Source organism: Vicugna pacos, chromosome 10 (genome assembly GCF_048564905.1).
Source record: "Vicugna pacos chromosome 10, VicPac4, whole genome shotgun sequence".
Lineage (NCBI taxonomy): Eukaryota > Metazoa > Chordata > Mammalia > Artiodactyla > Camelidae > Vicugna > Vicugna pacos.
In genome coordinates this window covers 17,377,763-17,395,051 of record NC_132996.1, presented here as the reverse complement: position 1 = coordinate 17,395,051, position 17,289 = coordinate 17,377,763, and the positions used below count along the sequence as shown (strand labels likewise).

General features: G+C 38.9%; 2 protein-coding genes across 13 annotated transcripts in view; both read right to left on the bottom strand.

Annotated features, from left to right (window-relative positions):
- Positions 1 to 2,097: 2,097 nt before the first annotated feature.
- Positions 2,098 to 3,538, bottom strand: CCDC89 (coiled-coil domain containing 89). The gene has a single exon (XM_031681419.2). The coding sequence runs from the start codon at positions 3,391 to 3,393 to the stop codon at positions 2,308 to 2,310; it is 1,086 nt and encodes a 361-aa protein (XP_031537279.1). The 5' UTR covers positions 3,394 to 3,538; the 3' UTR covers positions 2,098 to 2,307.
- Positions 3,539 to 10,321: 6,783 nt separating this feature from the next.
- Positions 10,322 to 17,289, bottom strand: part of SYTL2 (synaptotagmin like 2) — a 124,071-nt gene continuing 117,103 nt past the window's right edge. For all 12 annotated transcript variants that reach the window (XM_072969049.1, XM_072969056.1, XM_072969058.1 and 9 more), the window contains 4 exons: positions 16,019 to 16,097; positions 13,767 to 13,866; positions 12,216 to 12,421; positions 10,322 to 11,394 (listed from right to left, as the gene is read on the bottom strand). In XM_072969049.1, the coding sequence (XP_072825150.1) occupies positions 11,249 to 11,394; positions 12,216 to 12,421; positions 13,767 to 13,866; positions 16,019 to 16,097 (531 nt within the window). In that variant the 3' untranslated portion in view covers positions 10,322 to 11,248. The remainder of the gene's footprint in view (positions 11,395 to 12,215; positions 12,422 to 13,766; positions 13,867 to 16,018; positions 16,098 to 17,289) is intronic.

Below are 17,289 nucleotides of genomic sequence, written 5' to 3'. Positions count from 1 at the left end.
CAGGGGACAGCTGTTTACGGCGAGTGGGCGGAACCTGCACGGACAGGTGGGGGTGGAGGGGTGAAGGCAAGGTAGGAAATGCTGGCACGCATGCGTGCTAGGCTCCTCGCAAAGCTGCCGGAACCATGGCGGGAGGAGCGCTAGTCTGCAGCTCCTGTTAGTGCGCTGCCCGTCTCCTCCTGCTTCTCCCCACAATTTAAAGGGCCAGAGGCTCTTTATATTCCGTCAAAACCTACTCTTCGTTTTATCTGTAGACGTGCTTCTCCATACCTCTTTCCAACCACTTACGATTTCCCCACATATTCTGGACATTTCAAAAAACCTCCGTGACTTTCTATACGATGCTGTCTCAAACCTTTCTCCCTTTTCTCCATCTGATAAAATTCCACTATTTACAAATCAGCTTAATATCAACTCCTGTGTTGGTCATCCCTGGCAGTCCTCTCTATCATCCCAACCCTAACCCCCAAGCATTTTAGCTGCTGTGTGTGTGTGTGTGTGTGTGTTTTACTCACTGTGATCTCATAACACTTCTTGGGAAAACACATCACCCTGTATGTAATTGCTTTTTTGTCCCTAGAGTAGACTGTGCACAGGGAGCTTCTCTAGGGAAGAAAACATGCATTTTCATGCTTATTCTTGGTGCCTACCCCCAGAGATTAGCACTCAGTAGACAAGTGAATGAAACTTCCAGTGCGATGTTGTCATCAAAATCTCAGCTCCCCAGTGGCCAAGTGGCCTTGAGCAAATTACTGAATCTGTTTCCTCTTCTTTGAAATAGAAATGAACATAATTACCTTTGTCAGTGGTCTTAAGGATTAAATAAAACAACAGTATCCAAAGTGCGTCAGCACAATGATAAATAGTATGGCATAGATAAAGGATAACCATAATTAAATTAGCTCCTATATTCTGACACTTGGTGATGTATAAGAGGAAGTAAATAGTCCTTTCAAGCCAGAAATGTAGATCCTTGAAATTTGTATTTAAAATTACAATCTTAATAGAACTATGAGAAAATAGGTTTTAAAAATTGCTTTAGGTAACATAAGCAATGCTTAAAATTGTTTATTAAAAAGGTACCAAGTAATATTTTTAAAGTAAATCCAAATCACTAGGGAACTCTTGGCACTCTAGGCATTAAATGGGTGAGGAAAATACTACATCACAATTTTGAGAAGTATTCATAATAATGTTTCTATATCACTTAAATACAGGGAAATAAGGAAGCGTGTTAAAAGCCTTATATAAATATATAATAATTATTGTCTTTATAACTACATTTAAGTATTCCTACAAAAAATGCTGTTAAGTATACATATATACATTCCATTTAGATGTTTTTCTAAAAAAGGAAATAGCTGCAAGAAAACACGCTAATAGAAACAGAACAGTATTTGTTGCTATGTGTATCATATCCTGTCTGCTATGACTTGTTACCCCAAATTGGGGACTTCTGTCTATTGGCATATTGTGCAATATTAAATGACACTACTGATATTTGCATTTTTGCATCTCTAAATCCTATTTTTATTAAGGCGAAAACCCAAGAAAATGGAATGTGATCTAAGCTTGCAGGAAAAATTTAAACTGGTTGATTTCACCTATTTGATTCTTACTGCTTATATAAGATGACTATAACAAAGTACGCCTACTTTGGAAAATAAATTAATGATCTCAATCTTCGTTTTCCAAGCTAGCACAAATGAAGTGAAATGAAATGAAATGAAACAAAATAAAAAGGATACTGCCATATACGAGGTGAAGCAAGCAATGGTTTGGCCAGTTGCAAAATCAGATACTTTTTTTCCTGCAAGTTATCCATGCTATTATTATGCTGTTAGCTATTTTAGCTTACAGTCTCAACTACGGGAGACTACAAGCCTACCTGTCTACAATGGCTAATTATGCTAATTTTTTTCACAGTAGCACATCCCATTGCACACTTAAGATTCACTTAATTCCGTAAGAGCTGCTAATTTTAAATCTTATGAAGATATCTGAGGTTGAGAATATGAAGATACTGAGGTTGAGAATGAACGAGCTATGGAGGTGGAGAAACTGACAGCAAACAGGAAGATTTCAAAGGCACAAAAAGAAATTTGGTAACTTGTGTATTTTAGGTAGTAGGACTGAAAATTAGTGTTATCTTTAACAATAGCAACAACAACATCATAGTAGTTTTTCTCTGAGTTGCCTTTTGTACTTAAAAGTATAATAAATGGAATACCATCTTTACTCTCGCCATTATGCAAAGGCACAAATATTTGAATTCTAAATTAGGGGCCAGAGGAGGCAGAAGCTTCTTTATGGAAAGAGATGGCGCAGTTTGGCATTGAGTTCTCGCTCCTTGCTTAGAAGATCTAGGCTGTGCTTTTTGAAGGCTTCAGACTGCAGCCTGAGTTCATCATAGGCCTTCTGGATCCCATCTACCTTGCGCTGAAGCTCCCGGACTCTCAAGTTACTGTCCACAGCCACGGCCTCTTGCTCAAACCGCTCTAGGGCATGTCTCCTGGCCACATCAGCCGTCTCCAACTTCTCCTCAAGCTGGCGGATCTCTGCTTGTTTGTTCTGAAGCACCGTGCCCCTCTCCATGGACAGCTGCAATAGCTCCTCTTTCTCATGAGAAACGGTCTGCAGCCTGGCCTGCAGCTCCTGGTTCAGTCTGCTTTGCATCTGCTCAGCCTTCGCCATCTGCTCCATGGCCTGCTCATGCTGCTGCTCAAGGCTCTGAAGCTGGCTGCGCAGCTGCTCTGTCTCCTTGGTGTGGGCGCAGGCCTGCTGCCTCTGCAGCGCCAGCAGCTCCTTCTCTCGCGCCTGTGCCTGGCAGGCATCCTGAGCACATCTCTGCTTCAGAGTCTGCAGCTCCTTGGCTAGGGCCTCGCTCCGGGCAGTGAGCTGCAGAACTTTGGCCTCCTGGTCCTTCAGAGCTTGGCTGAAGAGGTGGTCATTCTCCAGCCTCAGTTTCTCATTCTCCTCTCTCAGCCTGACATTCTGGCTCTTGTGCTCATCCTTGAAGCGGATCATCAACTCATGGTTGGCTGCCAGGGTCATAAAGCGTTCCTCCAGCTTCTGGGCATGCTCACTCTTGGCCTTCAGCTTCTCAGCTTCCAGCATCACCTTCTCCTCCAGCTCTGTATTGAGCAGCTCCAGGATCTGGCAGCGCTCCAGGGCCTCATCCGACCTCCGCTTTAGGATGCAGATAAGCTGGGATTGCTCCTGGATGCGGGAACAAAGCATCGCCTTCTCACTCTTCTCCTCCTCGGACAGTCCCCGGAGGTTTGCCAAGGCTTCCTTCAGACCATCCAGTTCCTTAAACTCCATTTTCTCTTCCTGGTTTTCTGGTTTTTCATTTTGCTTATCTAATGGTTCTTTAGAGCGAGGGGTGTCCATCCTGAGAGCTGTCTCTTCCTGAGGTATAGGCACTCTCCTCCACTATCCACTGACTACACGGTCTCCCCCTAACAGATTTCAAAAGCCACACTGTTGCTAGGGCCTCTTGGCACTTCCTAGCAGTTGTTTTTTCACCTAGTAAGGAGCCCTGTGATTGGTAGACAGGTCTTCAGAATGCTATGAAGTAACAACAAGGGGGAGTCCACAACCAATCTGGACAGGTTATGCTTGCCTTTCTAACCAATCACAGGTCTCAGCTCACAGCCCTGTGACTGGCCTGTACTGTACAGAGATGCCAGCCCCACTTGGTTTCCAGCCAGCATCAAGGGAAGAAACCTGACTCCACCTAATTTCTGGTGGGAGTAAACAAATCACACTGGCAGTGACATATTCCTCCTCCCTCTCCCTGCTGAAGCGTGAGAATAAGGGCATGAGAATAAGGTCCTGTCTGTGGAAATGGCTGGCTCCTTAACGTTTGCAATCTATAAATACAAAGTAGCAGTAGCACTCTGTGAGGACGCTAAATGGCTGTCAGTTTGTACCTGTAGTGTTGAACACAGCTCAGTGAAAGAACGAACCTGTGAAATTTCTTTTGTTTTCTTTAGCATTGTCCCCAGCTGGGATTACATTTTATTAGATATTGAGCACTTCCTGTTTTTACCTATTAGCACAACAAGGTTACAGAAAGAAGAACAATGTAGATGTGATAAACATTAAAAGAGAAAAAAGATCTAAATGAGGCTTATGGTTATATTCATCAAAGTCAATTCCAAATGGATTTAATAGTTAAATGTAAATAGTAAAATTTAAAAAGTATGAAAAATGGAAACTAGAGGAAAATAAAGGTAAGGATAAAAGCTCTGGGTCAGGAAGGACTTTCTAAGCTTAAATATTATGTAAAGAGATAGATGATATAAAGCTTAATTTGGCTTAGTTGAACATCTAAAGTTATATATAATTTAAAAAATTATGTGACCCTGAAGTTCTCTCTAACCTCTCCTTCCTCTGGACTTGCCTGACATTTTACTCCCTGGCCCAATCCAGCTACTGAAGTTCCCCTGGCTGACCTGCATTCTGGCTCTGTCTTTAGGTCTTTCCTTTGCTTAAAATGCCTTTTCCCACCTTGTCCCTTGTCACTGTAGTATACTCAGCGTTTTATGCTAAGTTAAGAATCATCTCCTCTGTGAAGCCTTTCCTGGCCCCTACACGTAGACTTGACCACTCACCTCTTTTAGTGCAGCCACTCTAGCCTATTTGCACTTCTAGTGGACCTTGTGAAAGCCTTATTGCCTTATTTTTTACCCACCTGCCTCCCTCTGTTAAACCTGGAGATCCTTAAGAGCAGGGACTCTGTTTCATCCTTGATGACTAGACCACTGCCTCGGGGAGACTCAGATAAATATGTGTTGAATGGATGTTGAAGGCAAAATTCAAGTTGAGAAAAGTATCTACTATAAATATAACAGACAATAGATTTATATTTTTATAAAGAGCCTGTACAAATCAAGAAAGCATTAGCATCTTGAAAGAGAAATGAACAATTAAATTCACAGATGAGGGGACAGAAATGGCCAAGAATTAAGCCCTATCAGTGATCCAATAAATACAAGTTAAAATTAGATATCATTTCATCTATCAAATTAGTCAAAAACTTCTTATTTTAAGACAACATCGAACTGGTAAGGGTATAGTGAAATAGGTACTTTCTTATACTGTTGGTGAAAGTCAATTGATGACATGTATTGAGGACTTAAAACATCTTTATGCATTTTGAACTAATGATTGCCCTTCTGGGAAGATCTTTGCTCAGGAAATAGTCTGAAAGAAAAAATTTTGTTCAAAGTTTTTTTTTTTTTTATCGTAGTGTGGGTCATACAACTAAAAGTTGGAAAACAAAATGCCCCCTAAAAAGAAAATGTTAAGAAAATTATCACATTTTCATATAATAGAATATTATGTAGACATTAAACATTATTATGTTCATAGGTAATTTAATGGCATGAAAATGTGTATGTTAGGGAGGTAACTGAAAAGGGATTAAAAATGTTAAAATTCAGAATGATCATAATGATCATTAAGTGAAAACTTAAGCATAGAGTAAAGAGTTAGCTATTCCTAGAGAGCCCAGAAATAAGCCCATACACTTATGGTCAATTAATCTTCGACAAAGGAGGCAAGAATATACAATGGAGAAGACAGTCTCTTCGCAAGTTGTGTTGGGAAAACTGGACAGCAGCATGTAAATCAATGAAGTTAGAACACTCCCTCACTCCATACAGAAAAATAAACTCAAAATGGCTTAAAGACTTAAATATAAGACAAGACATGATAAATCTAGAAGAAAACATAGGCAAAACGTTCTCTGACATAAATCTTAGCAATGTTCTCCTAGGACAGTTTACCCAGGCAATAGAAATAAAGGCAAAAATAAACAAATGGGACCTAATTAAACTTAAAAGCTTTTACACAGCAAAGGAAACCACAAGCAAAGCAAAACAACAATCTACAGAATAGTAGAAAATATTTGCAAATCATACGACTGACAAAGGCTTAATTTCCAGAACATGTAAACAGCTTATACAACTTAATAACATAAAAACAAACTACCCAATCCAAAAATGGGCAGAAGACCTAAACAGCAATTCTCCAGTGAAGACATATGAATGGCCAATAGGCATATGAAAAAATGCTCAATATCACTAATTATCAGAGAAATACAAATCAAAACTACAATGAGGTATCACCTCTCACCAGTCAGAATGGCCATCATTCAAAAGTCCAGGAACAATAAATGCTGGAGAGGGTGTGGAGAAAGGGAACCCTCCTACACTGTTGGTGGGAATATAGTTTGGTGCAGCCATTATGGAAAAAATTATGGAGATTCCTCAAAAAACTGAAAATAGACTTACTGTATGATCCAGCAATCCCACTTGTGGGTATACATCCAGAGGGAACTCTAATTCTAAAAGATACATGCACCTCAATGTTCACAGCAGCACTATATACAATAGCCAAGACATGGAAACACCTTAAATGTCCATCAACAGATGACTGGATAAAGAAGTGGTGGTATATTTCTAAAATGGCATAGTACTCAGCCATAAAAAAGAATAAAATGCCATTTGCAGCAACACAAATGGACCTAGAGATCGTCATTCTAAGTGAAGTAAGCCAGAAAGAGAAGGAAATATACCATATGATATCACTCATATGTGGAATCTAAAAGAAAAAGAAAAAGAAGGACACTATAAACTCATCTACAAAACAAAGTTTCACAGACATACTAATCTTATCGTTACTGGGGAAAGGGGGTGGGAAGGGATAAATTTGGGAGTTTGAGATTTACAAATGTTATCCACTACATATAAAAACAGATTTTTTAAAAAGTTTCTGCTGCATAGCACAGAGAACTATATTCAATATCTTGTAATAATCTTTATTGAAAAAGAATATGAAAATGAATATAGGTATGTATGTGCATGACTGGGATGTTGCCTGTACACCAGAAACAGACACATTGTAACTGATGATACTTCAATTAAAAAAAAGAAAGTACCCAGGATATTGAACAAATTAAAAAAAAAAAGTTAGCTATTCCTGCAATCACTATTTATGGTGGTTAGACTTAATCTCTCTCTCACATGATGAAAAGGAAAAAGTAGGGAGGGGCATTATCGTAGATGTTGGGTGGATTTTTGTATGCGTCAGATTTCACTGGGAGCAAAACAGATCTGAAAGAAGGGTTTGAAATTTTCCCTTTGGTCTCAAAGATCAGGATCTCACTTCCAAAATCCTGACTCTCTTGTGTATACAGGGAAAGCAAGGTTGAGGATGAGGGAAAGCTCCTGAACTAAAATTTTAATAGCTACTTAAATTATAGGATATTTAGGATTTATGAAAGTGGGTTCCAAGACTTGAAAAAAAATGTGAATTAAACTTATTTTAAATTTGCCCCTCATTTCTCTTCTTCACTTCTCCTGAAATTTGAAGCTTCATATACTGAAATGGAACTTGTAAAGTTGAGGCACGTGACTAGAAAATTAGAACAGTCACTCCCATTTAAATTAAAGGGTCATACGTACATTGAATATTTTATTTGCTGCTTACCATATATGGTTGTCTGATGTAGTAAAGTGAATTCACAGGATGTATTTCCTAAGAAAAGAAAAAGAAGGCAGGAGAAATACTCAAAATGTTAATAGCACTTGTTTCTTGAGGAGCTTATGGAGCCCACTTTTTCTACCTTTCTAAGTCCCATGCACACAGCAGATGCTCAATGATATCTTTGATTAAATAGATTTTCTACATTAAGGATATTTTATATCTCTTCTATGTTAAAATTATTTTAAGTAATTAAATCCATAGATTACTTGTTAAGGTTAAGAATCTTACAAGTTCTTAATCAATATTCATTCATTAATTTATTCAAACATTTGCAATGTATGGCACAGTGTGAGATACTAAGTATACTTTAATAAGTTAGATGTATCACTCTTCTCAGAGAACTTACAGTTTAGTAATACCTTTTGGCTCCTTTCTGCCATGGTTTTCATTGTTCTACTGGTTTTTCCCCACCTACCTTTGATCCTGAAGGTATCCAGTGTATTCCCTTCCTAGAGACTGAAGTCATAAACCTTGGCCAACATTCTCCCTAGTAGTGACCAACAAGTTCCCCCTACTTGTCTTTGTTAAGTCTTTTAACTTCTCTTTTTTTAAGCTACTATTTACAGAGTTCTTCTATATACCTTACATAGTACTAGGCATTTGTACATCTTCTCTCGTTTAATTCTAACAATAGTCTTTTTAAATTGAAATATAGTCAGTTTACAGTGTTATTTTAACAATATTCTTGAAAGGAAGCATTATTATTCACATTTTATAGTTAACAGGGAACAAAAAAATTAAAGCACAGAAAGGTTAAGCAAGTTGCCCCAAGGCACCCAGAGATAAGAGATAGAGACAGAATTCAAACCCAGATCATTTTGATACCAAAGCTTATGGCCTTTAGTTCACACTTCATTCATTCACTTGCTTATTTATTCTTTCATTTATTCAGTTCACATACTGAGAAACTGTTATGTCCAAGGTTTTCAGTCCCAGCTCTTAAGATGTTTCAGTCTGATGAAGGAGACAAATAGAAAACAGCAATTCAGTGTGATAACTGCTAACATAATTGTGAATAAATTAGCCACATCACTCTTCTCAAAGAATAAAGATAGGGGTGCAATAATCTAAGGTCCATCCTGACTCAGGTGTGGAATATGGACAGTGAGAGTCTTCTTTTTGTAAGGCTGAAGGAAAACAAATTCTTTTGGAACAAGTCAGCCAAAAAAAGGTGGCAGGAATGTTCTGTGATTGGATTTAAATATGTGGGGACATTTTTTAATGTGGAAACAAACTAGTGAAATTAGTGAATGAGCCTGGGAGTAGAGACAGAGAGAGGAGATGGAAGAGCAATCCCAGCCTAGAATGGGAGTAAGAGCACAGGAGAAGGCAGATGTTCATTGACTTTTTTACTTAGATGATGAATACGGATGAGAGATGTGCAAAGAAGTCCAAGCAGGCTCCCTGGAAGTGAGCCGAGGCTAACAGCATTGCCTTTGTGGACTTCTAGGCCATGTGAGCCGGCCAGGATCCTCACCATCTACTTAGAAGCTACAGTAGTCATGGTGGATGAGGAAATTTAGGCATCTCGGATAAAAGTCGGCAGTGATTCTTTGACATATTCGTTTTTAAAATAATGGAATTTTGAAGTAATTTCACCAGAGGGAGACACAAATTGCATGGTTGCCTAGCCCTTGATTTCTTCAGTGCTCCTGTCTATATCATACCCCATTCTTCTGATAATGAATCACTTCTCCCTGGCCACAGGGTAGACACATAATCCAAACAGGCTCAATCATAAGGTCTTACCCTATCCATTCCTGGCCACAGTGAGTGGTCCAATAGGTGGGGACATGACCCAAGCCTGGCCAGTTACTCCCAGAGCTCTTGCAAGCTGAACCTAGGAAAGAAAGAAGTGCTTTAACTGAGAGGTTGTGATACTGACGCTGCCTGTGGTGCTATCTCCCAGCCCCTGAGGATGAGGATATGGTATCTGAGTTCCTGGTTCCAGACACTGAGTCCCCAAAGTAACCTGTGTTCCTGCAGGGCTTCTTTAATTCCATGAGCTAGCTAGAACCCATCTCATTAGTGCTTCAGAGCTGACTGGATGCTGGGAGATCGCTGAGCAAGTAACTGGAAAAAAGGCTGAGAAAGTAGTTTGTACTGTGAAGTGGCAGGAGCTGTGGCAGGATTTGGGCTTTGGTTCCAGATCAACCTTGGAGGGGTGTCTCCAATCAGCTTATTTTGCCCCTCCCCACATTCAGAACAGAAAGAGGAAATAGAGCTAGATTACACATCCTCTTAAAAGACCTTGAGAGACAATGGGGGGAGGGTGTTGTTCTAGGTTAGTGGCTCAACCAGTGGGTTAAAGGTTCTAACATCTGTTTGGGGGAGGAGGCAAGCACTCTAGCTGTTTTCAGTGACATTTGTTACACACCTGTTGTAAGGTCTTACTCTCTCCACCACCATCCAGGTTTCCCCTAAACCCACATTAAATCCTACGCTTGTCTTGAGAATGGCAACCTAGTGGGGTTCTCAGGGAGAGTAATGCTGTATGTATTAAATGCGCCAAAAATGTCTCTGTGGAAAACTTTAAGAATAAATGTTAATTTACCTTCAACTACTTTTTAGAAAAAAAAATTCTACTCTTGATAACATAGCTGAAGCTTCCCACTTAAAGAAACGACGTCCAGAGTTGCAGTAAAGACTGAAAAAACACTAACTTAGAGCAGTTCTTTAGCCTTATTAGGGAATTCTGATTTTAGAATTCTTAACAGAAAGCATTTCATTTAAAGTAAGAAGTCACATTAATTTGACAATAAAGTTAAATCATATAATAATTTATTCTAAGGGTTTTTATAAAATATTTAGGAAAATTATACATATAGGAAGTACAGTGTAATTTATCAATTGACATTCTAATTAAAACTTTGTTACAAGGCATGTCTGTGAATACTCCCATGCTGCTTTCATATAGTAGTTATAATAAAAACAGAATCTTATACACGCAAGGTTTTTGTTTTCGTTTTTACGTACAGGTAACTCTATTACAAAATACAGGCATGAGACTTGTTTTAGGAGAAAAATTAAGCCAAAAGTGGAATTCCACCTATGGCCAGTGGGTGGCACCAAAGCACATTTGAGACTTCAACACCGGAAAAAGGGAAATTCTAAAGGCAGAAATACATGCAGTATTCAGTTTCATTGCCCTAACATGGAATTCTATATTTCAATAGAGATTACAGAGTAAATAGTTTTCTTACAGTCGAATTCTTTATCATCACTGATATTCTACCCGTTTTTCCCCTTGTAGGAGTATCTTTCTGTCACTCTTTTCCATGACCAACTTGTTCAGTTCCTGTAAGGGTTTTCAATGCTCAGGTGGCAGGCCCTCCTAACTGTATTGTGGTGTGAAACACATGACAGCAAACTGAAAAATTTTGCTTATTAACAACGTCCTATATCTAATTTTTATTTTCATTTTTGGCAGCAGCAACAGGTTGATTTTCTTAGCTTTCTCAAACATCTTCTTTAATGTTGGAGTCATGAATAAGTTAAACATCTTGTTATTATTTAAATCTCTTGGGCCTTGTAACCAAAGAAGAACATGCAGGTTGACTTTAACATATTGTGTAGCATTTGTTGGTGGCAGTAGATAAAAGGTGAGGATCTCTGTCAACATAGTCAAATTTTCAAGATCAAATTCCACCCGCTTAGTAGTTTTCAGTGAAGAAGCCAGTGGACTTTGGGTTCATTTGGAAATCTTGGCGATCAACAGCATTCTGAGAGGCAGGGTTGCTTCAATCCAAGTGTTGGGGGAATTTACCATCTTTTCCCAGAGAGCAACTTCCTCTGGAGTGGAGTCCATCCAATCCACTTCAGTACCATAGCTTTTACCTGGGAAAAGAGGGAAGCTTTGCATTTAGAAAGGAATAGCTCATTGAGGGGGAAAAAAAATAGGTCAATACCTAATTATAATTACCAATGGAAGACAGGAAGAGTTTTAATATCACCAGGAGGGCAGATCTGGGACTCGATATAAGAAAAGAACTGTTTAACCATCTGAGACATACAACAGTGGGATTATTCTCATTACTGCCAGAGTAATGACTTCTCTTCACGTTTATGTAACAGGTAGATGAGAATCTGTCAGGTGCATAAAGGAGTAGTAGAGAGGATTCCTGTATTGCGCTGGAGGTGATCTCTAAGGAAGTGTGGCTTTAGTGTCTAACAGACTCAGTTTTGAATCTTGGCTCTGCCACTTATTAGCTGTTTCTTAATTTCTTGGAACATCAGATTCTCTGGGGATAATATTAATAACAACTCATGGAATTGCTGTGAGGCTTAAATGAAATAATGCAAATAAAGCACTCAGTACAGTGACCAGAGCTCTATAAATATTAGTTACTGTTATTACACAAAGCACACTTTTAGCCAGGAAGGGCCATAAATGTTGTTTCAGGAATGAGTAACAATGAAGGCTTTTCTGTTTCCCTCCACAATAACTTAAGCTTTGTGCTGACAGACATCACATCCTGTTAATCTTCACATCTAGAGTCTTTGGCACACAGTCTGACACTCCTTCACTCATTCATTTCACTTAACAGAAGCAGAATATCTGTTTTCACTAGGAAGAAGCAAAGCAACAAACCAACCAACCTCTAGTGTCTCCCAGAAGCATTTGACTCATGGAAAATTAAAACTGTAACAAATGTTACCTGTTCCGAAACCAATCCGAAGACCTCCCAAAAACTGGTTGGTTAATTTGTAATGGTCCCAGACGGTAAGCTCTACACAGGCTTCCGTCAGATCTTCAGGCCTGAACCCATCGTACACCATAGTGTGGTTGAAGACAGGGCTGGCGGTTTTCCCTACAGCTCTTGTCTTCTGGCGACTTTTCCTACTTGTATCTGGAAGGATGGTACTAAAAAGGGAACAATATTGTGAGGGCATTTTAATAAAATAGTAAACATTCATGCTTTCAGTGCACTTCAGCTACTGAGGACTGGCAGGAGGAACTAGAAGAAAGAAGAGTGTGGAGAGATGGTGATGGCAGGTGGGGCATCCTGCTGGAAAGACTGTGTGCATGAGAGTGGACCAGACTTGCTTTGAATCCTGAATCTGCCACTTAATAGCTGTGTGTTACAGAAAATTTACTTAACCTCTCAAGACACTTGCTTCCTCATATGTAGTATGGGAATAGTGATGTCTACTTCATAAGGTTAATGTTAGAATTATATATTATGCAAACAATTTAGTTCAGTGTCTGCATTTAGTAAGGGTTTACTATGTAGCAATTGTTTGAGGATTCCTTTAAAATTTGGAAGCATGGTCTACTCCTGATTATCTGTGATAGCCTAAGAATTGTCTTGTACAGAATTGAAAAAGAAGAGAAACATCTCCAACTTGCTAGATTTGACTCTGGGAATAAATTATATATGCAATCTTTTACATTTAATTTATAGTAATAACTGAATTGACTTTAGCCTACGGTGCCTCTTGTAAAGGCAAGGTCTGAGACTAGTCTTGGAATGGGAGACTGACAAACTTACCAGTTGACATCTATGAAGAATATGTACAGGGAAAATCATACATAATGTCATATAAACTTAAATACTTACAACTGGGCTTGTGGTAGAATCTATATAGATAAAAATTAGTCAAGAGACAAGACAGCACACTATATCTGTTTAGTTACTATTTTTTAGATGCCAGGCATTCCTATTATAACAGAGAAAAAAGTTTGCCACTTAAAAACCCAAACTGTCTTAAGCTCTTATGAGCCAACTATTAGTATGGGTCTGTTTAGCAAATAACTTCCCAGATACTTACAAGCTGATAAAAAAGTCATTTGTAAATGGGCCACAAAACAGGTGCTCCACAAAGGAGCCAAGGGGTTTGGCATCTAACCATTAGACATTTCATAAATTCTTTAGAACTAAATATTGTCCTCACCAGTAGATGTACCTCCTGGAAAACATCACATATATGAGTATGTGCTCTCTGGTTTCAATTGTGTGTGTGTGTGTATACGTGTGTGTGTGTGTATGTGTGTGTGTATACCTTCTTATCTTTGTGATTTTGAAACTAAACGAAGTCTTGGGAGGGTTCATGTCACAGATCCTTCTAGCTCATGTCATCATTGTCTCAAGTTATTTCATTTATACTGTGAATGATGAGTTTCAGCATCACAGATGCAGAGAACTAAAACAAACCAGCAGGCCAAGCTATTATAGAACAGAGGGAGGCAGAGCTATCATTGCTGTTACCATTTAACAAAAGAATTTAGATGGCTGCCCCTTAGCAGTGGTAGATCAAGGCATTCCTTCACCCAGATGTGCACTTCTCCAGTTGTAGGAAGCTTTTTACCTGTAATGGAAAAAAAAGACAGAAAATGAAATCCCACTGCCAATCCTCTCTTGGCAATACTGCATCCAAAGATGCCAATCTAAAAATGGTCTGGCACAGCGATGCTGGCTAGTGCTTGATGCTATGATACCAACTGATTATATCTATTCTTAACTCTATCCTTCAAAGTCTGGCTGTACTGAGCTCAGATAGCTCTATGAAAACAATTTTATTGATTCTAAGTGCATGGTATTACATCATTCTTTCTGGGTTTTGTTTGGTTGAACAAAATCAATTATAGATATCAGGTATGTAAATCATCCATTCACAGTCCTATTCAAAACTATCCAATGAAATGCATATACTTTCAAATATTAATACCAATATCAACTGGTGCTTATGGGAGGCATTTTAAACATATTTGAGTATAAAATAACAAAAACAGGTACTGGTTAAGGTATAGTCACTCTTCTTGTCAAAAGTAGTCACACATTTTACAGGACTACTGTGTAGACACATATAAGAGCCAATATTATGGACAGGGAATCACTGAGCGGTTGGCTTAGTCTGAAGTTGTTGACTAGGTTGGGTGCACATGGACAGAGGAATACTATCATATTTTTCTGGACAGGTTAACCCAATCAGTCAACCAACCAGTATTTAATGAGCATCTAATGAACTCAGCCCTGTGCTAGGAATGTCACTAGATATACCAGAAACATAAGAAACCTATGTCCTTGGGAAATGTTAATAGTTAAGCAAGAGAGATTAACATAAAGACTATAAAAATGTAATATAGAATGAAGGACCAGGTTATTACTGTAATGTTCTAGAAGATGATGTCATTAATGAGGGTAAATATATTCAGGAAAAGTTTTATGGAGGAAATGGGATATCATCTAAGTCTTCGACAGGGTGAGAAGAAGAGGAAGCTGTGCCAGGGAGGAGAAACCACATGTTCAAAAACTCAGACAAGGTGGAGCCCATCACAACACACAGTGCCCCTGCCCCCCCGCCAAGAAATGATAGTGGGGGAAATGTGAAATGAGAATGGCAGAATTTCTATGCATGCTGACCATAAATGATAGGATATAAATTACATATAAAAGAATCTGCTTTTTAGAAAGATCCAGAAGTAACAAGTTGGTGGTTTGGCAGCCCTCTGGCCTAAGGATAGGATATGTTTTACTTGCCTTCCAATCTTGGGTTTTTTTTTTTTTTAACTGAATTAGAATGCCTTTCTCTAGTTCAGTCACTGTCCTCACCATCCATCATGTCTGTCATCCCACTAGCTGTGCTGCCTGCTGACTGAAAGCATTTGAGTTTGCAACCCCTGATTTCAGTCATAACATTCACATAGATTCTTAAGAAGAACCGTATGGGAACGGACAGCGGGGGCTAACACTCATTTCCTGACAGTCTTTTGCTCCTTAACTGCGCTGGAGATCTGAGGCCCTAACATCAAGGATGCAATCAGTAATTTGGAAGGGAAAGCTTTCTCTCCTAAGGAGACTTTGAGAGGAGAAGACAAATGAGCTCGGATTTCTTTGGGGCTTTATATGAATTCTTTCCTGTGGCAAAAAAAGCAAACAAATGAAAAAAAAAAAAAAACCAACCAGCAAACAAAAACCCCCACTCTGATTCTATTTGTATCACAGCATTATCAATAAATCCAAATTCTGAGTACAGGAAAGACCATTCACACTGTGCAGACACAAACTTTTGTGAGAGTGAGGTGAAAGTTAAAACAACAACCATCACCTGGACAGAAAAAAAAAAGAATTTTTCTCACAGAAACAGAAAGTAGAATAGGGTTACCAGGAAGGGGAACCTGGAGAGGAAGGGAAGAGGGGAGTTGTAGTTTAATGGGTACAGAGTTTCAGATATACAAAGATGAAGAAGTTCTGGAGAGCTGTTTCACAACAGCGTAAATATACTTAGCACTACTAATGGCATGCTTAATGGTTAAGAAAATTTTATGTTGTATGTTTTTACCACAATAAAAAAAAAGAGAAAAATTTCTAGTTTACAACTGTGGATTGACTTGTTTGGTCTATACCATTCCTAAGTCTGTAAGTTTATTTAGGACTTCACCTTTGAAAATATCAAAGAAATCCTTGGAAAGGGGGGGATGAGAAAAGGGCATAAATCAGGACAGAAAATCACTACATACCAGGAGCTGGCTCTGGGACATACTGGAGAGCTAACTTCATTTCACCTCTCTTTTCTGCTTCAAGGGCAACTGGTGCTGTCTGAAAAAGCAATGTCAGCAGGTTGAGACACAAACCATTTACCCCATTTGTTAGTACTCTGTTACTGGACCATATCTGCCCCATGTCTGAGACTAGGTATCACTCCTGAGTGCCCTGGATTAAAATTTCCCTTCCCATCAGAGTTAGACTGTCACTTTCTATCTGGGAAAGCTATACTGCGTATCTTGGAAAATCTTGCAGGGTACCCAGAAAACATTTCAAGGCCTGTAGTCTCAGAGACAATGGAGAGATCAGAATGGCTTTCAATGGAGAGGTGTTCTGGGATGCTTTGGTTTTTATAAAAACACATCTATTTTATTAGTCATTCAGTCAGCACATAAAACGACTTGTTTGTATTCTTTTTCTTTGAAGGAGTAAGAAGAGTAGGGGAGGCAACCAAAAAATACATTTTCAAAGCTGCATTAATCAGATTATTTTAGACCAAATGAGTAGAATCACAAAGACTGAACAATAATTTTAAAATATATACCTATTATTTTCAATTACAAGTGACAGTTTTACTTTCAAATTCTGGTCCTTTAGAGCCTTATTTTCAAAACATGGCTGTACAATAGAAATATAAGGGAAGTTAGTTAAAAATGAGATGCTTTTGACATCTTCTGAGGAATTCAGATCTAACAAATCTTGGGTAGACCTAGAAATAAGTGCTTCAGGTGATTCTGATGTGATATTTGGGAACCAATTCTTAAGTGGAACTGTTTTATTGTGTAGATACTAAACAACAGTTTGTATTAGTTGTATGTGTCACTAACAGCTATAATGGACTAGCTGGGATCACACCAACCCTCACACTGAGAACAACTTAAAAAACTGGATTAAGAAAATCTACTTGAAGGTGCTGAAGAATTATTAAGATAGACAGGACTCAAATGGACAAGATGTCAGAGCCTGACATCCTCCGCTTTCCACTTTGAGGCATTAGCTGATTTTGGCAGCAAATTAAGCCTAGCAGAAAGAGACTGAGAAACTGAGCAGAGCCCAGTCTCACAGGGCTGGGGAGGCAAAAACTGGAGTCCATGGCCAGCTAAGGAGAGATGGCCTCAAGAAATACTCTAGACCAGTGGTTCTCAAAGTACGGTTCCCCAGGCCACCAACATCAGCAATGCCTGAGAATTTGTTAGAAATGCATACTTGGCTCAGATCTTATTGAACTAGAAACCTAGGACTAAGG

What these genes read in the sequence shown, in the direction of transcription:
- CCDC89 (XM_031681419.2), bottom strand. Translation starts at nt 3,393, where the DNA reads ATGGACACCCCTCGCTCTAAAGAACCATTAGATAAGCAAAATGAAAAA.